This window comes from Pan troglodytes, chromosome 20, assembly GCF_028858775.2.
Source record: "Pan troglodytes isolate AG18354 chromosome 20, NHGRI_mPanTro3-v2.0_pri, whole genome shotgun sequence".
In the NCBI taxonomy this organism is placed as follows: Eukaryota; Metazoa; Chordata; class Mammalia; order Primates; family Hominidae; genus Pan; species Pan troglodytes.
The window spans coordinates 23,497,936-23,520,702 of NC_072418.2; the positions used below are offsets into that span (position 1 = coordinate 23,497,936).

Here is a 22,767-nt window from a genome sequence, read left to right on the forward strand (position 1 = left end):
TTTTTTTTTTTTTTGAGACAGAGTTTCACTCTGTCACCCAGGCTAGAGTGAAGTGGCTCGATCTCAGCTCACTGCAAGCTCCGCTTTCCTGGGTTCACGCCATTCTCCTGCCTCAGCCTCCCGAGTAGCTGGGACTACAGGCGCCTGCCACGGCGCCCGGCTAATTTTTTGTATTTTTAGTAGAGGCGTGGTTTATAATTTATAATTTAGTGTTAGCCAGGATGGTCTCGATCTCCTGACCTCGTGATCTACCTGCCTCGGCCTCCCAAAGTGCTGGGATTACAGGCGTGAGCCACCGCCCCCGGCGGATAATTTTTTATAATAAAAATGTTCTTTATGTTTGCCCCTTACCTTTTTTTTTTTTTTTTGAGATGAAGTTTTTGCTCTTGTTGCCCAGGCTGGAGTGCAGTGGCGCGATCTCGGCTCACCACAACCTCCACCTCCCAGGTTCAAGCGATTCTCTTGCCTCGGCCTCCTGAGTAGCTGGGATTACAGGAATGCGCCACCACGTGCGGCTAATTTTGTATTTTTAGTAGACGGGGTTTCTCCATGTTGGTCAGGCTAGTCTTGAACTCCTGACCTCAGGTGATCCACCCACCTCAGCCTCCCAAAGTGCTGGGATTATAGGTGTTGCCCAGCATATTTTTATTCTTCCTTTACTGCTTTCTTTTATATTAGATACTCCCCATATAATATTTAAATTTCTATAGTGATTGTTTATGTTTTTGCAGTTACTTTCTTTTTTTTTTTTTTTTTTTTTTTTTTGAGACGGAGTCTTGCCCTGTCATCCAGACTGGAGTGCAGTGGCTTGATCTTGGCTCACTGAAACCTCTGTCTCCCGGGTTCAAATGATTCTTCTGTCTCAGCCTCCTGAGTAGCTGAGAATACAGGCACCTGCCACCACGCCCAGCTAATTTTTTTTATTTTTAATAGAGAGGGGGTTTCACCATGTTGGCCAGGCTGGTCTTGAACTCCTGACCTCATGATCTGCCCACCTTGGCCTTCCAAAGTGCTGGGATTACAGGCATGAGCCACTGCACCCAGCTACTTTCTTATTTTCTCTAGGCCTTATAACATAGATCTTATTATAATCTGCTTCATGTTTATATTAACTTAATTCCAATGAGATATAAAAATATTACCTCTATATGGTTCTTTTGCCTTGATTTAGACTGAATTCAGTTTTTATCAAAATGTATAGGGTAAGCCCTAACCTGCAATGTGATTCTTTTTTTTTTTTTTTTTTTGTATTTTAGTAGAGATGGGGTTTCACCATGTTGGCCAGGATGGTCTTGATCTCCTGACCTCGTGATCTGCCTGCCTCAGCCTCCCAAAGTGCTGGGATTACAGGTGTGAGCCACCGTGCCTGGCAGAGAACAGCAATTTTAGAAAGTGATTAAGGTTAAGTAAGTTTATGTGAGTTGGATGGAAAAGCCATAGGCACTCAATGCCAGCTTGTGAAAGCAGCTGCAGGGGCTGTACTCTGCAGAGCCACAGGGGTGGAGCTGCCTAAGACCTTGGGAGCTCACCCCTTGCATCAAAGTGGCCTAGATGTGAGATGCCAAGTCAAAGGAGATTATTTTGGAACTTTAAGATTTAATGACTGCCCTGCTGGGTTTTGGAGTTTGATAGACCCAGAGCCCTTTTGCTTTGGCAAATTCTCCCTTTTGGAAGAGGAATATTTACCCAATGCCTGCACATCCATTGTATCTTGAAAGTAACTAACTTGTTTTTGATTTTACAGACTCATAGGTGGAAGAGGCTTGCCTTGTCTCAGACAAGACTTTAAACTGGACTTTTGAGTTAATGCTGAAATTGGTTAAGAATTTGGGGGACTGATGTGAAGGGATGATTGTGTTTTGAAATGTGAGAAGGGCATGAGGTTTGGGAGGGGCCAGGGGCAGAATGATATCGTTTGACTCTGTATCCCCACCCAAATCTCGTGTCAAATTTTAATTGTGTTAATATAGGTAGGGGTCCAGTTGTGTTCTGCATAAGATCAGCCTTAAACTTTATTTTTAAAACAAAAAAAGCCAATTTTTAATGATAAATTATTTTGCTTCTTATTTTTCAGTTTGGAGAACCTCTAGTATATTTATAATATTTTATAATTTATTGAATTTATGATATCTTAATACATGAGATAATTTAAATACTTTATAATATTTCAAGTGTCATTTTTTCTTATTTCGTTATGAAAATTGCTAATAGATACATTTTTTTCTGGTTATCACAAAACTATCTGAAAATGTGACATTTGCCATTTATCAAATCTTCATTGTTAATACTTTACCTGAATGGGGGCTTGTAATATGTATTATAATTTTTCATGTTGTCTTAAATTAATTCAGTTTTATTATTTTATTTTATTTAAAAAAGCTAAACTTATAAAATTGGTTGTATATTAGTTTAGGTGAAATTGCTTAGTGATGAGAGAAAAATAATTTGCAAAATATAGAGACTGGATAGTTTTTTTAATTTTTTTTTTTTTTTTGAGACAGAGTTTCGCTCTGTCACCCAGGCTAGAGTGAAGTGGCTCGATCTCAGCTCACTGCAAGCTCCGCCTCCTGGGTTCACGCCATTCTCCTGCCTCAGCCTCCCAAGTAGCTGGGACTACAGGCGCCTGCCACGGCGCCCGGCTAATTTTTTGTATTTTTAGTAGAGGCGTGTTTTATAATTTATAATTTAGTGTTAGCCAGGATGGTCTTGATCTCCTGACCTCGTGATCTACCTGCCTCGGCCTCCCAAAGTACTGGGATTACAGGCGTGAGCCACCGCCCCCGGCGGATAATTTTTTATAATAAAAATGTTCTTTATGTTTGCCCCTTACCATTTTTTTTTTTTTTTTTTTTTTTTGAGATGAAGTTTTTGCTCTTGTTGCCCAGGCTGGAGTGCAGTGGCGCGATCTCGGCTCACCACAACCTCCACCTCCCAGGTTCAAGCGATTCTCTTGCCTCGGCCTCCTGAGTAGCTGGGATTACAGGAATGCGCCACCACGTGCGGCTAATTTTGTATTTTTAGTAGACCGGGTTTCTCCATATTGGTCAGGCTAGTCTTGAACTCCTGACCTCAGGTGATCCACCCGCCTCAGCCTCCCGAAGTGTTGGGATTACAGGCGTGAGCCACTGTGCCCAGCTGCCTATACCATTTTCTTTGAAAGTTGAAGTTGTAACTCCCTAATTAGAAAACAAATTCATAAATGTGACTTGTAAATACTGAAATTTATGTTTGCTTTTTCTGCCTTCAGCAGAAATGGTGTTTTCTAGCATCTATGTCTTTTTAAAATAAAAGAGAGGATGGAAGCAGAATAGGTTGAAAATGCTATTAACAAAATGATGTTGACAGAGATGATCTATCTGGTCTACCAGGGCATAAAAATTTCAAAAATCATAATCAGTACAAAACCTCTATGTCCGTTAATATTACAGAATATTGCTTGTGTTAAAATCATTTATGTTGGCCGGGCGCGGTGGCTCACGCCTGTAATCCCAGCACTTTGGGAGGCCGAGGCAGGCAGATCACGAGGTCAAGAGATCGAGACCATCCTGGCCAACATTGTGAAACCCCCGTCTCTACTAAAAATACAAAAAAAATTAGCTGGGCGTGGTGGCGCGCGCCCATAGTTCCAGCTACTTTGGAGGCTGAAGCAGGAGAATCGCTTGAACCTGGGAGGCGGAGGTTGCAGTGAGCCGAGATCGAGCTCCCTCTCCCCTCTCTCCTCTCCCCTCCCCCCTCCCCCCTCTCCCCTCTCCCCTCTCCCCTCTTTCCACGGTCTCCCTCTGATGCCGAGCCGAAGCTGGACGGTACTGCTGCCATCTCAGCTCACTGCAACCTCCCTGCCCGATTCTCCTGCCTCAGCCTGCCGAGTGCCTGCGATTGCAGGCGTGCGCCGCCACGCCTGACTGGTTTTCGTATTTTTTTGGTGGAGACGGGGTTTCGATGTGTCGGCTGGGCTGGTCTCCAGCTCCTAACCGCGAGTGATCCGCCAGCCTCGGCCTCCCGAGGTGCCGGGATTGCAGACCAAGTCTCGTTAACTCAGTGCTCAATGGCGCCCAGGCTGGAGTGCAGTGGCGTGATCTCGGCTCGCTACAACCACCTCCCAGCCGCCTGCCTTGGCCTCCCTAAGTGCCGAGATTGCAGCCTCTGCCTGGCAGCCACCCCGTCTGGGAAGTGAGGAGCGTCTCCGCCTGACTGCCCATCGTCTGGGATGTGAGGAGCCCCTCTGCCTGGCTGCCCAGTCTGGAAAGTGAGGAGCGTCTCTGCCCGGCCGCCATCCCATCTAGGAAGTGAGGAGCGCCTCTTCCCGGCCGCCATCACATCTGGGAAGGGAGGAGCGTCTCTGCCCAGCCGCCCATCGTCTGAGATGTGGGGAGCACCTCTGCCCTGCCGCCCCGTCCGGGATGTGAGGAGTGTCTCTGCCCGGCCGCCCTGTCTGAGAAGTGAGGAGACCCTCTGCCTGGCAACCGCCCCGTCTGAGAAGTGAGGAGCCCCTCCGCCCGGCAGCCACCCCGTCTGAGAAGTGAGGAGCGTCCTCCCTCCTCGTCTGGGAGGGAGGTGGGGGGGTCAGCCCCCCGCCCGGCCAGCCGCCCCGTCCGGGAGGTGAGGGGCACCTCTGCCCGGCCGCCCCTACTGGGAAGTGAGGAGCCCCTCTGCCCGGCCAGCCGCCCCGTCCGGGAGGGAGGTGGGGGGGTCAGCCCCCCGCCTGGCCAGCCGCCCCATCCGGGAGGCGAGGGGTGCCTCTGCCCGGCCGCCCCTACTGGGAAGTGAGGAGCCCCTCTGCCCGGCCAGCCGCCCCGTCCGGGAGGGAGGTGGGGGGATCAGCCCCCCGCCTGGCCAGCCGCCCCGTCCGGGAGGGAGGTGGGGGGATCAGCCCCCTGCCTGGCCAGCCGCCCTGTCCAGGAGGTGGTGGGGGCGCCTCTGCCCGGCCGCCCCTACTGGGAAGTGAGGAGCCCCTCTGCCCGGCCAGCCGCTCTGTCTGGGAGGGAGGTGGGGGGGTCAGCCCCCGGCCCGGCCAGCCGCCCCGTCCGGGAGGGAGGTGGGGGGGTTAGCCCCCCGCCTGGCCAGCCGCCCCATCTGGGAGGTGAGGGGCGCCTCTGCCCGGCTGCCCCTTCTGGGAAGTGAGGAGCCCCTCTGCCCGGCCAGCTGCTCTGTCTGGGAGGGAGGTGGGGGGGTCAGCCCCCGGCCCGGCCAGCTGCCCCGTCCGGGAGGGAGGTGGGGGGGTTAGCCCCCCGCCTGGCCAGCCGCCCCATCCGGGAGGTGAGGGGCGCCTCTGCCCGGCCGCCCCTTCTGGGAAGTGAGGAGCCCCTCTGCCCGGCCAGCCGCCCCGTCCGGGAGGGAGGTGGGGGGGTCAGCCCCCCGCCCGGCCAGCCGCCCCGTCCGGGAGGGAGGTGGGGGGGTCAGCCCCCCGCCCGGCCAGCCGCCCCGTCCGGGAGGGAGGTGGGGGGGTCAGCCCCCCGCCCGGCCAGCCGCCCCGTCCGGGAGGGAGGTGGGGGGGTCAGCCCCCCGCCCGGCCAGCCGCCCCGTCCGGGAGGGAGGTGGGGGGTCAGCCCCCCGCCCGGCCAGCCGCCCCGTCCGGGAGGGAGGTGGGGGGATCAGCCCCCCGCCCGGCCAGCCACCCTGTCCGGGAGGTGAGGGGCGCCTCTGCCCGGCCGCCCCTACCGGGAAGTGAGGAGCCCCTCTGCCCGGCCAGCCGCCCTGTCCGGGAGGGAGGTGGGGGGTCAGCCCCCCGCCCGGCCAGCCGCCCCGTCCGGGAGGGAGGTGGGGGGGGTCAGCCCCCCGCCCGACCAGCCGCCCCGTCCGGGAGGTGAGGGGCGCTTCTGCCCGGCCGCCCCTACTGGGAAGTGAGGAGCTCCTCTGCCCGGCCACCACCCCATCTGGGAGGTGTACTCAACAGCTCATTGAGAACGGGCCATGAAGACAATGGCGGTTTTGTGGAATAGAAAGGGGGGAAAGGTGGGGAAAAGATTGAGAAATCAGATGGTTGCTCTGTCTGTGTAGAAAGAGGTAGACATGGGAGACTTTTCATTTTGTTCTGTACTAAGAAAAATTCTTCTGCCTTGGGATCCTGTCGATCTGTGACCTTACCCCCAACCCTGTGCTCTCTAAAACATGTGCTGTATCCACTCAGGGTTGAATGGATTAAGGGCGGTGCAAGATGTGCTTTGTTAAACAGATGCTTGAAGGCAGCATGTTCGTTAAGAGTCATCACCACTCCTTAATCTCAAGTACCCAGGGACACAAACACTGCGGAAGGCCGCAGGGTCCTCTGCCTAGGAAAACCAGAGAACTTTGTTCACTTGTTTATCTGCTGACCTTCCCTCCACTATTGTCCTGTGACCCTGCCAAATCCCCCTCTGCGAGAAACACCCAAGAATGATCAATAAAAAAGAAAAAAAAAAAATTATGTTAAAAACTCTGCCTCGCCGAGTGCGGTGGCTCACGCCTGTAATCCCAACACTTTGGGACGCCAAAGCAGGCGGATAACGAGGTCAGCAGTTAGAGACCAGCCTGGACAACATGGTGAAACCCCGTCTCTACTAAAAAGACAAAAAAGTAGCCGGGCGTTATGGCGGGCGCCTGTAGTCCCAGCTACTCCGGAGGCTGAGGCAGGAGAATGGCGTGAACCCGGGAGGCGGAGCTTGCAGTGAGCTGAGATTGTGCCACTGCACTCCAGCGTGGGTGAGAGAGCGAGACTCCGTCTCAAAACAAACAAACAAACAAAAAACAAAACAAAAAAACTCTGCCTCTCATGCGTTTAGTAGAGATAAAGTCAGAGGGCAGAACCCTCCGCTGATCCTTATCAGGACACCTGAAGTACAGATGATATATTTCTGTTTTCTCTCAAACTCCGTATTGGATACAGTTATTCTGCTTCTAATCCATATTATTACAGTAATGCACAGACACGGGATCATAAAAGAACTTGCAAGCTTTTTAAAAAAGTGTTATATTTTACACATGTGTGTGTATATTTGTAGACAGCTCTGTCATCCTGGCCAGAGTGCAGCTCAATCAAACCTCAAAATTCTTAGCTCTCAGCCTCCTTGGTAAATGGGACTTCACGTACACACCACTACAGTGGCTAATTAATTTTTTTTTTTTTTTTTTTTTTTTTTTTGTAGAGATGGGGTCTTATTATGTTGCCCAGGCAGCTCTTTTTTTTTTTTTTTTTTTTTTTTTTTGAGACAGAGTCTCCCTCTGTGGCCAGGCTGGAGTGCAGTGGCGCGATCTCGGCTCACTGTAACCTCCGCCTCCCGGGTTCAAACGATTCTCCTGCCTCGGCCCCCCGAGTAGCTGGGAATACAGGCATGCGGCATCACACCCAGGTAAGTTTTTGTATTTTTGGTAGAGACAGGGTTTCACCTTGTTAGCCAGGATGGTCTCGGACTCCTGACCTCTTGATCCACCCACCTCGGACTCCCAAAGTGCTGGGATTGCAGGCGTGAGCCACCGTGCCTGGGCAATTCTATTTTATTCGTTGATCTTTTGTGGTGCTTTTACAGTTTTACATCTACATATTATAAATCCAGTAACAGAGAGTCATAATTGTTGCTTTTAATAGTGATAGGTTGCTTTAAAACTGAAGGGTACAATTTAGTCAGATACTTTGGTGCTACGCAAATACAATGCTTATTTTTTAAGTGTTATTTACAGTTTTTACACTCCTCAGTTAACCTTGGATACAATAATAACTGGTGGTTTTGTGATGGTTTCTTTAGCATTTTATCTATGTTGATTAGTATTTGGAATTCTGTAAAAAAAAATTTCCCTATCCTTTTTTCCTTTTTATTTATTTAAAGTTTTTTGTGTATCAGTGTAAATGCATGGGTATTTATTTATTTGACTTGATTTATTTTATAGGTCAGTGCTCTAATTATTCATTTGAATGCTTACATTGTTCCAGGATGGACCATTGGGAGTTCTTTCAGGCTGGCTCCCTTTGACATGTTCCCATCATTTTTTAAAATTAAAAAAAAAAAGAAAAAACATTTTGAGGCTGGGTGCAGTGGCTCACGCCTGTAATCCCAACACTTTGGGAGGCCAAAGCGGGCAGATCACCTGAGGTCAGGAGTTCAGGACCAGCCTGGCCAACATGGTGAAACCCCGTGTCTACTAAAAATACAAAAAATTAGCCGAGCATGGTGGCGCACGCCTGTGATCTCATCCAGCAGTGCTTTACTTGTAATTATTTTATTCCTGCTGCCGTCTCCTCTTTCTTTGGCCACTATCTGTTCCACCCCCGGAACGGAAGAGAGATGTTGGTAGGGAGAGGCTCTTCCTTCACCTCTGGCAGAAAAGGTTTGCTTGGGCCCTTCACACCGCTGACATCAGAGCTGCACTTCAATGTGGCAGTTATTGGCCATGTGTGGCGCCTGGTCTGAAGTGCGATGCTAGAAAGGTAAAATACACAGTTAGTTTCAAAGATTTAGTTCCAAATATTTATATACTTTATTAATAATTACATATTTCTCACACATTAAAATGAAAATTTTTTTGATATATTGGGTTAATTAAATTGTTACAATCAATTCAACCTGTTCTTGTTTCTTTTTCAAGTTTGGCTACTAGAAAACTTAAAATTCACATATGGCTCACATTTTATTTCAGAGGATTACCTCCTTCTAAAATCTCAGCCTGCCTGCTCAAAGACCAGAAAGAAGCCAGGAAGGTCATAAAATCTGAAATTTTAAAATAATTGTTATTATAAAATTATATTTTTTCCTTTGTGAAGAGCCATATATTATTTATAAATGCATATGACTTTACACACAAGTTTAAAGGCAAATTCCCTCTGGGCTGTGCCTGGCTCAGCTCTGGGAGGAAGCCCTGCCTGAGAAGGCTGCAGCCTAGGCTGTCACCCTTTCTTCACTCAGCCCAGCGTCTGATCACATCTTCTGTCACTCAGGGCACGAGAAGGTGGGGTTTTAAACGTTATCCAATCAGCGACGCTGGGTGGGGAACCGTCCAATCAGGCCTGCAGCTGGAGCGGACAGGACGGCTTCGGGGATGTGGCGGGGCCTTTGTCTCTCGCTGCAGCTGGAGCTGCAGGTCTCGCCTTCACTGCCCTGTGTCCTCTGCTCGCAGAGGCCCAGCCTCTGTGGCCCTGTGACCTGCAGGTATTGAGAGATCCACAGCTAAGACGCCAGGTCCCCCGGAAGCCTAGAAATGGTGAGAGTGCCGGGTCCGACATCCCGAGAGAGGGGAAGGGGCGGGTTGCAAGCGGTGGGAAGTGGCTGTGGTGGGACTTAGGCCTCCCCGCAGTCAACTCTACAATCTGCGCCCGGAGTTCTTGCTCAGCTCGGCCTCAGTCCCCTTCAGCCATAAGATGGCGGCTGCGCTGACTGCGGGACCCCGGGCGTCCTGTCTTTTCCCTGCGCAGTGACTGGGCCCTGACCTGGAGTCCTCTCAGGGCAGCTCTGGACCCTCAGCGGCGCGTCTCTCCCGGATTGTGCAGGGACCACTGGAGGGTCCACGGGGGAGAATCCTGACTCGGGGTGCGGGTTTATGAATGGGAAGAGCTTTGGTCCGTGGGGTTCCAGTTCCTCTTCTGTTGAAAATGTATGGGAGTCACCGTTAAAACACTAAAGCATTTAATCAAAGCGTGATTCAAAAATTGTGGAGCACCCAGCTGTGGTTTGTAATTTATGGTTTATGGGCGGGGCTTGAAGTAAAGACTTTTATAAACAGCATGATGAAGAAAACCAAATTCAGTAATTGGTTAGGTTCAGATACATAGTTTCTTAATTTGTAAAATAAAGGTGAAAATTTCCTGGTTATGTAATTAGATGTTAATTGGCAGTTTATAGTTGGTTAAGGATGAATTTTGTTTCTCTCAATGTAGTAATTTACTAAAAATGCACCTCAGTTAGATTTTTTTTTTTTTTAAGATGGAGTTTCGCTCTTGTTGCCCAAGCTGGAGTGCAATGGGGCGATCTTGGCTCACCGTAACCTCTGCCTCCCGGGTTCAAGCGATCCAATGCCTCAGCCTCCCAGGTAGCTGGGATTACAGGCATGCGCCACCACGCCCGGCTAATTTTGTGGTTTTAGTAGAGACGGGTTTCTGCATGTTGGTCAGGCTGGTCTCGAACTCCCGACCTCAGGTGATCTGCCCTCCACGGCCTCCCCAAAGTGCTGGGATTACAGGCGTGAGCCACCGCGCCCAGCGAGATTTTTTTAAAAGTAGGAATCCAGGGTCTAGAGACACCTCAGTCTAATTTCCCGCCGCTTAATTATTTTCACACTCCATGGGGAACTGATTTTCTGGTGCATTTTTCAACTGTGTCCCAAGCACTGTCTTAAATCTAACCTCCCGTCCCCCATATCTCCAGCCTCACTCTGGCTTGCAGTAAGATATTAAACTTCCAGTTCCTCCTGGCATTCCCTAATGCCAGCTTTTCCTCCCTAATTCACGTTATCACCTGTTTGTCTTTTAGTGTACTTTTGTATACCATATTTTAATTAATTATTTTTTGACAAAGCTTTAAATGACGCTTTTTAAAAGGTTTGTTACCTGTTTGTAACTTTCCCATGAGAAGAAAGCAAAGAATAATCCCCTGACACTGTATTGTAAAATCTCTCTGTGCCTCTTCTCCTTGTATCTTCTCTAGGTACAAAGATCTTGTCAGAATGTTTTTGGGTCAAGGTATTCCTTTGAAACCTTTATGAGGTGATGTGTCCTCAGCCACCCTTTAGTTTTTTTCTGGTCGTGGGTTTCAGTGCTGTCTGGGGATCAACCAAGATATCCACCATGGTTATGTCAGCTAAAGTGCCTAGTGAATATCAGCTTCTGGTTTATTTTCTTCCATAGGACGACCTGAGGTCTGGAGTGTATCCTCTCAAGGGAGCAAGTGGATCCCTGGGGCAGAGAGGAAGCTTCTAGTGTACTCTTACTTTGAAAAGGTAATCAGATGCTGGTACTGAGGGGAAAACACAGAAATAACATCTGCCTCCTGGATTGTCTAAGGGGGCAGAAATATAATGAAATAAATGTAGTGAAAGAAAAAATAGTGTTAAAAAGAAAAGAAAATTGTGACAGAAAAAATAGTATCCCAAAAGACCAAAAAAGAAAAAAAAAATCAAGCAAACAAACAAAAAACACAAAAAACCTGACTCCAGCAGTCAGGATTTTTTCCAGCAGTTCCATTAGCACTTAAGTTTTCCCTTTTGGAGAAGAAAAAAGACCCCCATGTCCTATGGTCTTGTAGATGCCTAATTCTGTCACCCATAGCCATCAGCAAGGTTAACTGAGATGGTGTAAGAACTTGCAAAGTAAAATGCCTCTGGAGCAGCCACCGAGAAATACTGCAGTGTCTCCTGAATGGGTGCTTCTTGAGCACATAAGTGAGCAGGAGTGGGTGGAAGAATCTCTCAAGTGACTGAATAGCCTGACTTGAAACATGAGTCACACACATCTGTTATTTAACCATCATTGCCACTTCTGGATTTGTCACCTTGAAGAGATTTGTTCACTTATTTTGACCTCAGTTTTTTAGCTGTAAATTGCATTATATTAGTAGGGCTTGAAAGGTAGGAAATTTTTTTTTTTTTTTTGAGACAGTTTCACTCTTGTTGCCCAGGCTGGAGTGCAGTGGTACGATCTCGGCTCACTGCAACCTCCACCTCCTGGGTTCAAGTGATTTTCCTGCCTCAGCTGGCCAGGCTGGTCTCAAACTCCTGACCTCAGATGATCTGCCCTCCTTGGCCTCCCAAAGTGCTGGGATAACAGGTGTGAGCCACCACGCCCGGCCAGCAGGAAAATATTTACAAAGGGCATAAAAGAGATGGGTTTTAGAAAAAGAAATTAATGCTTAATTATATATTCCATTTGTTAAAAATTCTCATTTACCTTTTTCTTTCCCAGAGTGAGTTTAAAAGGTTTCTCAGGTGTGTTTGTTTTTTATGGCTAGGTGAATTCAAACAGAATTTCAAGGCTCAGCTTTTAGAATGCTAGCTACCGAGGAAAAGAATAGGGAAAATCTCTATTCTATTTTGGCTGTAGAAAATGAATACATGTCCATAAGAAAATGTGGTAGATAATTGGTGAGTAAACATAGATTCATGAAAACATCAGTTCCTCTATCTGCAGGATAGGATTTTTGACAGTGAATATCTGTGTTCACATCCTGTTATCTTGATTTCTGAGTTTCATGCTACATTTTATGAGATGAAACTTGGTACCACCTAGAAGTGTTCCCATATGACTAATTGTTTACTACATGATTTTTAATGAAAACAATACAATAATAGATATATTTTCATAAAGGAGTAGATACTTTTGCTTTTCTTATTGAGGTATAAAATGTAAGTACCTTAAAATTTCCTTCCCTTATATGAACACTGTGTTTGAGTAATTTTGCTGGATTTTTCAAACACGTAGTTTCAAAAAACCAAGTGAGTAACTCTAACATGGAAATTAAAGCTTGAGCCCAGTGTCTCAGAGCTAAGGCTAATATTGAGCCTACAAAAGGAGGTTATTAAAGGACCAGCTAGTTTATTTATGGGGGATGTCCCCTGCAGATGTCCAGTCTGCTCACCCCAGCCATGGAAGAAGCCTTTCTGCTGACAGAGCCCTGGAAAGCTGGGGACCCACAGGCAAATGCAGTTAAGGTTAAGATGAAAGGGGACTGAGAGGGTCTTACTGATGATAAAGTTGTTATTGTTTTGAGGCAGTTTCTAGGCTTTGGAATATCAAACAAAGTTAGGTTTATGTAAAAAAAAGAAAAAAAATTGAATTCCAAAGGAGTATTGCAACAGGAAAAAGTACCAACTATAAAAATTTTAAGGATTGCATAGTTTAGGCCAACAAGGGCTTTCTTTCCTAGGGAGCAGCAAACAAGATTAGAAAGAAGGCAGGAGAGGAATGGCAAATGAAGGGTGAAAAGTCAGATTTTAAATCAGAGAATGTTTTACCATGAAATCAGCATGTTCTTAGAAGAGACATAAAATGAGATTTTATGTTGACTCAGACTGAGAATAGTTTAAAGTTCTGGGGCCTGTGAAAAATTTTATTTAGACCACTGAAGACAAATTCAGCTGAATCTTTTAATGGGAAAAAGAAGAAAATGTGCAGAGTTCTTACTAGAACAAGGTCCCAATTCAAGCCCCACAAGAGGGTTCTTGATTTCGCTCAAGAAAATATTCAGGGTGAGTCCACACAGTAAAGTAAAAGGAAGTTTATTAAGAAAGTAAAGGAATAAAATAATGGCTTACTCCATAGGCAGGGCAGCACCAAGGGCTGCTGGTTGGACATTTTTATGCTTATTTCTTGATTATATGCTAAACAAGGGGTGGATTATTTATGCCTCCCAATTTTAGACCCTATACAGTAACTTCTGATGTTTCCATGGCATTTGTAAACTGTTATGACACTGGTAAGAGTGTAGCAGTGAGGGTGACCAGAGGTCACTCTCGTCACATCTTGGTTTTGGTGGGTTTTATTTGACTTCTTTACTGCAACCTGTTTTATCCGCAAGGTCTTTAAGACTTGTATCTTTTACTGACCTTCTATCCTGTCCTGTTACTTAGAATGCCTAACCATCCAGGAATGCAGCCCAGTCAGTCTCAGCCCTATTTTATCCAGCCCCTATTCAAAATAGATTTGCTCTGGTTCCATATGCCTCTGACATCTCCCCCTTCTTTTTAACATGGGCACACTTAATCCTAAGAGTTGTAGAGGGATGAAGATTCATTTTCTGTAACTACTTCATGCTGAACGGGGGTGATGATATTTTTGCCTAACTAGTCAGAGTCTTCTTGACCCTGAAAAACAAAACAAAGGATCAGTGACATTTTATGCAAAGTCAAAAAATATAACTTCAGTCTTCTATTAGTTCAGTCCATTCAGTTAATTCCTATTCTGTTTGATAGTCATGAACATTTCAGTTCTCCATGAATACTGAAAGTTTTTTCTGTATTCTAATGTCACAATTTCTAAAGTTACAACAAACTTGCATTTGAGAACATCTGTCAAAGTCTTAAGTTAACTATAAATCATCTTTTGAAGAGGATCAACACAAGATGATTGTCTGCATGGGAAAGTCTTAGGGCAGTCTCAGCAAAAAAAAAAAAAACATGATCGACAAGGAAATTTGGTTAGCTCTGTGGCATAAAATAATTTTATGTAACAATTGTGATTATTAATGATATACACTTAGTCATTAGAATTACAGGAGTTTCCCATAATTTTGGAACACATACCAATAACATATTTACAAAAACAGTCCAAAAATAGTCAAACATGATTTCACATTTGACATGTTTTCTATGTGATTTTTTATACTAAATGAGCCAAATTTTACTATTATATTTGTGTATTATTAATGTCAAACCCAATTCTTAATCTTTATAGACAAACCTATCCAATTTTAGTATTTGACCATAAGGTAATATTCTTATAAACCTTTTATAACTCTTTACAAAGTCCTTGTTGTTTAAGAGTAGATCAGTGCTTTAAGAGAAACCTGTTGTTTTTATCTCAATGTTCAATTTATAGAAAAACTGAATAATACCCATTTAACTTTATATGTTCACACACAGAATCTCTTTTGCAATTAAATTTTAGCAAATCTTTCACAATTTGTTTAAACCTTCAGTTTTATTCTAATTTAAAACAATCCTTTAACCTTTTAATCCAGGCAAAAAAGTCCACATTTCCATGTCTTCTTATAATCTTTTATCAAAAACACATTTCACTTTCTCTGCATACCTTGCATGTAAAACTGTTTTTTAGTAGTCAAAGTTACATGTTACAATGTTAACTCTTAGCAACTTTTACTTTTGATGAAACCCTTGGTAAGTAAAGGATTTTAATTACGTACTAGGCGTGGAGTCCAGGACACAGACACAAGTTGATATAAGGTCTGACTCCAGTGTATTAATAGTTAGGGGGTGTGGCTAACTTGATGTGTCCCAGGCCTTACCTAGCCGTAAAGCAGGCAAGTTGTACAGTGAACAGTGATAGTGGCATTTTGAGAAGTCTTTAAGAGGCCTAGTAACCTTTAAATTGTACAACACTTCTTGCATAAATTTCCTTTAGTGAATTATTTCATGACTTATACAGACCATCTATAATATGTTTGGACTCTCTGATTTGTCCTAAACATCCATCTTTTTAAATAACCAGTCATTTTATTTTAGGATAATAATCTACTATACAACATCTTTTCTTATATAAAATCTCTTTTCTTTATAACCTTTGTATATTTAGGGGGCATGGCTAATTCCATATGTCCCAAGGCCTTATTTGGAATCTACTGGCTTCAAGATAGGTAAATTGAACAATTTTTAAAAGTCAAAGAACCAATTTATGACCTTAAAGTATTTGGCAAATCTAATATCTGACCTATATAATTTAGATCAAATGGTTTATATTTTGAAGACATTTTAATTTTCCCAATGATCTTTAAAACTGTTTTTATTTCAAAAAGATTACTTGTCACATGAACTAAAAGGCATTGCACTTTTTACTTTTCTGACAAAATATTTGATTTAAGCTCTTATTATTTTTAAACCAATTAATCAGCGTTCTTTTATATCACACACACAGACAGAAGATTCAGTAGTTGTAAGGTTTTTCTTTGGCAGTTTCTTAATTGGATTACTAGCCCACGACCAGGAAAGCATGTACAACAAAATGGATTCCCCTTAAATTAAGGCTCCCATTTTTACATCAGATCTTGTATCTAAAAAGGAGAGAATCAGTTCATCCCAAGGGAAATCTTATTTGTCAGTGGGACATGGGGACACCTCCATACTTCCTAAGTGGTCCAGAGTATGTTTCTCTGATCCAAATGTGAAGAGCTGAGTTTTTCCCCATAATTGCCCCTAGCCATTCCAAAAGTATATTTCTCACCCAGTTATTACATGCCAAAGTTCTTTTATAATGTGAAGTAATTCCTGATACCCCCAAAAGTAAAAAACATCAGATAATGCAATGCAAAACAGAAGAGAAACTTAGATTTTGAGAAGGATCTATTCACTTCCAATTCCTGGGGTTTCATAAGGAAAAAGAGGTGTTTCCCAAAACAGGGTCTATAGTGTCTCTTCTGTTTTTCCCAAGGAGTCCCAGGCTGCTAGAGCTTGAATATCTGCTTTTAATTAAGCTGACTTTTAACCATAGTGCTCTTTTAAAAAGTCCTTTTAAATTTCTTATTACCAGACTTTAGTCAGGTCAAACGGCCAATATCTCTGGCTTTTGAATTTTACCAAAAGTAACTTCACAGGTGTTCTGAAAAAGGAAAATTCAAGGTGGTTCCTGGAGGGGAAGAGAATCAACAAATGGTAAAGCTCACCCAAATATCAAACAAGAAAGTACTCATTCCCTAAGCTGAGAATGGAACCCTGAACCTGGGCCACCATTAATGATGGTGGAGACCAAGAGAAAGTACTATCATGTGGTCACAAGGTCAAGCGTCCAAGGACATGACTGAGCACTTTCCTGGGCCATCCTGAACAGCAGCCTTAAAGGGTCCTAGGCCTGCATTCTATCCTAAGGAACCCCTCTTAATGACAGAACCATACAGAAAGACAAATTTATAGCACAGAGTACAACAGATTTGTTACAGCTTAAGACTAACCTCACAAATGCATCTCCAAATTAATTAGAACTTTACATAGGAGATAAACAGTAATTTTTTTTACCATTCATTCCATCAGTTTACATAGAGAGAGGCCAGAATTCTGGTAAGAAATTTGTACCCTTTTGCCAGCATGCCAGGCTTCTGGGCTTCCTTTCCCTGGGTTGCCCTAGTGACGTGGCTGGCTGCACCACAGCCCTGGGGGCCAAGCCACAATACAAAGGAAAATTATCTTTTTCTATTCTGGCCATAGCAAAATATGTGTGACAACACAGACATTAGCTACTCTCCTTAGCAACCAATATCAAATGCAACTCTTAAACTTGGCCCCAGTTGGGCCCTGTCATCATTAATTCAACCTCTGATCAGGAGTTTCAACTTGAGGCCTCTGGGCAAGATGGTTACTCTGAGTAATAGAAAAGATAGGAAAGGGAAAAGAGAGAAAAAGCATTGCCTGTGGCAGGGTGGGGAAGGCAAAGAGCTCAGGGGGCCAGAGAAAGACCTACCCATTGCAGTGATAATAAAAAGTTGAGGTGGCTGCTTCTTGGTAGGAAAGATTTTTTCCAGCAGTCCCATTAGCACTTAAGTTTTCCTTTTTGGAGAAGAAAAATATCCCCATGTCCCATGGTCCTGTAGATGCCTAATTCTGTCACCCATAGCCATCAGCAAAGAGTGCAAGACAGATTAATCCAAAGAGAATAGCAATGAATATCCCGTAGTGTCAAACCAGTTCTTGCTGAGATGGATTTTACTGAGAGGTTTACCCAGGTATATGCACCCCACTCACCCAAAGTCAGCCAGTTGGTGCACACAGATGATTTTCCTTTGGGTCAGAGTACAGTCCCTTTGTGGTTGCCAGAAAGATGTTACTGGAAAGAAGTTCTGATCCAGACCCCAAGAGAGGGTTCTTGGATCTCGCTCAAGAAAGACTTCAGGGCAAGTCCATAAAGTGAAAGCAAGTTAATTAAGAAAGTAAAGCAATAAAAGAGTGACTACTCCATAGGCAGAGCAGTCCTGAGGGCTGATGGTTGCACATTTTTATGGTTATTTCTTGATTATATGCTAAACAAGGGGTGGAATATTTATGCCTCTCCTTTTTTTTTTTTTTTTTTTTTTTGAGACAGGGTCGCGCTGTTTTGCCAGGCTGGAGTGCAGTGGCATGATCTCAGCTCACTGCAACCTCCGCCTCCCGGGTTCAAGCGATTCTCCTGCCTCAGCCACCCAAGTAGCTGGGACTACATGCACATGCCACCATGCCCAGCTAATTTTTGTGTTTTTAGTAGGACGGGGTTTCACTATGTTGGCCAGGATGGTCTCAATCTGTTGACCTCGTGATCCACCCACCTCAGCCTCCCGAAGTGCTGAGATTACAGGCATGAGCCACCACATCTGGCCTATGCCTCTCCTTCTTAAACTGCTATAAGATAACTTCCAGATGTTGCCATGGCATTTATAAACTATCATAGCACTGGTGGGAGTATAGCAAAGAGGATGACCATAGGTCACTCTCATCACCATATTAATTTTGGTGGGTTTTATCCAGCTTCTATACTGCAAACTGTGTTATCAGCCAGGTCTTTGTGACCTGTATCTTATGCTGACCTTCTATCTCACCTTGTGAGTTAGAATGCCTAACCATCTTGGAATGCAGCCCAGTGGGTCTCAGCCTTATTTTTACTCAGCCTCTATTCCAAATGGTGTTGCTCTGGTTCAATACACCTCTGACAGAGTCTGTGTCTGGCTATGTGATAAATAAGAAAAGAGAGCACCATCTAAGTCATAATGGGAAGGGTGTTTCTTTCCATAAACTATTTCTAGAGAACACAAAGGATGAAGGATTTTATTAATCACAGCTATTTACCTAGATTATGTATGTGCTTCATTGTTCCCCACCTCTTTTCTTTGTCATGTGCATTTCTTCCATTTGACTTTTCCTGGGTTTTACTTTTTATAATAAACTAGTAAACATAACTACAGTGTTTTGCTGTGTTCTGTGAGTAGCTTGATCTAATTATTGAACTTGAGGAAGTTTGTAGGAGTCCCCAGTTTTTAAACAGTAGCTCAGAAGCATAGATAGGCCTATGCGGTTTGTGACTGGCATCTACAATGAGGGCAATGTTGTGAGACTAAGCCCTGAATCAGGGTCTGTGCTGACTCTGGGTGGTGTCAGAATTCAAATGTTAGACATTGAGTTGCTGTTGAAGAATTGCTTGGTATTAAGCTAACTCTACAGATTTGGTGCCAGAAGAAAGATATCACAGAGGCCTGTCCTGGAATAAAACTCTTGGTATCTGGAAATGGGAGGCTCTGCTCTCCTGTACACAGGCTTTCACACTGCCCATTGTCCTGGGATCCCAGGCCTCCTCCCAGGGTGAGAGAGGATGAAAACTTAGAGGAAAGGAGCTCTGATGACAGACCCCCTTTTCCCACAGCTGCCACCACAGGATTCCGACCCACTCCCAAACATGCCCACTAGACATTGACATGTGCACACCACTCCCAGGACTAGGCACCACCCTCAGGAATTTCACCACAGCATTGTTGATTTTAGTGTTTCTTGACAAAAAGCCACAAAAGTGTCAAGTCTCCTGGCATATCCCAACCCCCAGACAGTGAATCTGCAGCAGCAAACTATTTTCCCCAGCAACCTAGAGTTCTGGGCCTCCTGTTCCTAATCTCATTTAACTGCATGGGCACAGAAATAAATCAGAGTCCAGCCCCACCTAGGCCACTATCTGTAAAACAAACAACTCCGTCCACTTACATTGCATTCTTCCCCACGCATGGATTTTTTTTTTTCTTTCAACTTTTCTTTTTGGTTCAGGGATCCATGTGCAGCTTTGTTATATAGGTAAAATTGTGTCATGGGGTTTTGGTGTAGATTATTTTGTCACTGAGGTACTAAGCATAACACCAAACAGGTACATTTTCTGTTTCTTTTGTTCTTTCATTGTCTATTCTCAACTAGGCCTCAGTGTCTGTCGTTCTCCTCTTTGTGTCCATGTGTTCTTATTATTTAGCTCTTATCAATGAGAACATGCATTTGGTTTTCTGTTTCTGTTTTAGGTTCCTAAGGATAATGGTCTCCAGCGTCGTCTATGTTGCTGCAAATAACTTAAACTTTTTTTTTTTTTTTTTTTTTTTTTGAGACAGAGTCTCGCTCTGTCACCCAGGCTGGAGTGCAGTGGTGCGATCTCGGCTCACTGCAAGCTCCGCCTCCCGGGTTCATGCCATTCTCCTGCCTCAGCCTCCCGAGTAGCTGGGACTACAGGCGTCTGCCACCACGCCTAGCTAATTTTTTGTATTTTTAGTAGAGAATTTTTAGTGTTAGCCAGGATGATCTCAATCTCCTGACCTTGTGATCCACCTGCCTCGGCCTCCCAAAGTGCTGGGATTACAGGCGTGAGCCACCATACCCGGCCTTGCAAATAACTTAATCTTGTTTTTGTTTAATTTATTTATTTTTTGAGATGGAGTTTTCACTCTTGTTGCCCAGGCTGGAGTGTGATGGCGCCACCTCAGCTCACCACAACCTCCGCCTCCTGGGTTCAAGCAATTTTCTTGCCTCAGCCTCCCGAGTAGCTGGGATTACAGGCATGCGCCACCACTCATGGCTAATTTTATATTTTTAGTAGAGATGGGGTTTCACCATGTTGCCCAGGCTGGTCTCAAACTCCTGACCGCAGGTGATCCGCCTGCCTCAGCCTCCCAAAATGCTGGGATTACAGGCTGAGCCACCACGCCCAGCTTGTTTTTTTTTGTTTTTGTTTTTTTTGTTTTTTTATTGGCCACATAATCTTCCATCATGTTTATATACCATACTTTGTTTTTATTAAATCTTCTATTTTATTTAATTAATTTATTTATTTGGAGACAGTGTTTCACTCTGTCGCAAAGGCTGAAGTGCAGTGGTGCAATCTTGGCTCACTTCAGCCTCAACCTTCCAGGCTCAAGGCACCCTCTTCAGCCCCCTAAGTAACTGGGACTACAAGCATGCACCACCATACCCAGTTAACTTCTTTTTCTATCGTTTGTAGAGATGGGGTTTTGTCATGTTGCCCAGGCTGGTCTTGAACTGTTGAGCTAAGGTAATCCACCTGCCTCAGCCTCCCAAAGTGCCAGGATTACAAGTGTGAACCACCTCACCTGACCATACCTTATTATTTTAATCTAGTCTACATTAATAGGCAATTAGATTTGTTCCATGTGTTTGTTTTTTGTTTGTTTGAGACGGAGTCTCACTCTGTTGCCCAGACCAGAGCGCAGTGGCACCATCTCAGCTCACTGCAAACTCTGTCTCCTGGGTTCAAACGATTCTCCTGCCTCAGTTTCCTATGTAGCTGGGACTACAGGCACATGTAACCACACCTGGCTAAATTTTGTATTTTTAGTAGAGATGGTGTTTTGCCATATTGGCTAGGCTAGCCTTGAACTCCTGACCTCAGGTGATCCACCAGCCTCAGCCTCCCAAAGTGCTGGGATTACTGGCATGAGCCACTGAGCCCAGCCCATGTCTTTGTTATTGCAAACAGTGTTGTAATAAACATGCATATGCATGTGTCTTTATGGTAGAATAGTTTATATTTCTTTGGATATATACTCAGTTTGGAGGTTGCTGGGTCAAACAGTAATTCTGTTTTCAGTTCTGTGAGGAATCACCACACTGCTTTTCACAATGGTTGAACTAATTTACCCTCCCACCAGCAGTGTATAAACATTCCATTTTCTCTGCAACCTTACCAGCATGTTACTAACTTTGGTTTTTGAGACAGTCTCACTCTGTCACCCAGGCTGGAGTACAGTGGTGTGATCTCAGCTCATTGCAACCTCCACCTCCTTGATTCAATAGATTCTCATGCCTTAGTTTCTGGAGTAGCTGGAACTACAGATGTGCGCCACCAAGCCTGACTAATTTTTGTATTTTTAGTAAAGATAGGATTTCTCCATATTGGCCAGGCTGCTCTCAAACTCATGACCTCAAGTGATCTGCCTGCCTTGGCCTCCCAAAGTGCTGGGGTTACCGCACCCAGCCTGTTACTTTCTAACAACAGCCATTCTGATTGGTGTGAGATGGTGTCTCATTGTGGTTTTTGTTAGTTTGTTTTTGGCATTTCTGTAGTGATTAGTGGTGAGCATTTTTTGCACATGCTTGTTAGCCACATGTTTGTCTTCTTTTGAAAAGCATCTGTTCATGTTTTTTTGCCTACTTTTTAATGAAGTTTTTTTTTCTGTAAACCTGCCTAACTTCTTTATGAATTCTGGGTATTAAACCTTTGTCAGGAACATAGTTTGCAAATATTTTTGTTTATTTGGTATGTTGTCTGTTTACTCCATTGATAGTTTCCTTTGCTGTGAAGAAGCTCTTTAATTAGGTCCCTGTTGGGAAAAAGCTGGGTGTTGGGAGGGAAACTGAGGCAGGGCTTGCATAATGTCCTCTGGAATGTGTCTAGACCTGCTGGCTCCTTGCTTCTAGCTTTCCTAGGTTCCTATTCCCATTATCTCAAGTAGCAGAACATGTTCCTTATAATGCTAAACCATCACAGCTGTAGATCATGCGCCTGCTCTTTTGACCTCCACGTTCTCACCACCTGTTTCTTTGTTGGATTATCAGTAAATACCGTGGGCTCCCAGAGCTCAGGGCCTTCACAGCCTCCATAATGGTGATGGCCCCCTGGTGTTCCATCTTTTTTTTTTTTTTTTGAGACGGAGTCTCGCTCTGTCACCCAGGCTGGAATGCAGTGGTGTGATCTCAGCTCACTGCAAGCTCCGCGTCCCGGGTTCACGCCATTCTCCTGCCTCAGCCTCCCGAGTAGCTGGGACTACAGGCGCCCGCCACGACACTCAGCTAATTTTTTTTTTGTATTTTTAGTAGAGATGGGGCTTCACTGTGGTCTCGATCTCCTGACCTCATGATCCGCCCGCCTCAGCCTCCCAAAGTGCTGGGATTACAGGCGTGAGCCACCGCGCCTAGCCTGGTGTCCCACCTTTGTATCTCAAACTGTCTTTTTTCTCAATCCTTTGACTCCACTGGACTTTGTCACCCCCACGACCTGATGTTGGGTCTGATCACCCCAAGAGGTCCCATTTGTCAATTTTTGCTTTTGTTGCAGTTGCTTTTGGTATCTTCATCATGATACATGTAGATACGTGTGGTAAGACAGTGAAACTCCAGGGCCTCATATGACTCTATGGT

General features: G+C 44.8%; 1 protein-coding gene across 1 annotated transcript in view; it reads left to right on the plus strand.

Moving 5' to 3' along the window:
- The first annotated feature begins 8,978 nt into the window (after positions 1-8,978).
- Positions 8,979-22,767, plus strand: part of LOC129135340 (zinc finger protein 85-like) — a 105,362-nt gene continuing 91,573 nt past the window's right edge. Inside the window, 1 exon segment of the mRNA XM_063801449.1 lies at positions 8,979-9,168. Within this exon segment, the coding sequence (XP_063657519.1) occupies positions 9,166-9,168 (3 nt within the window). The 5' untranslated portion in view covers positions 8,979-9,165.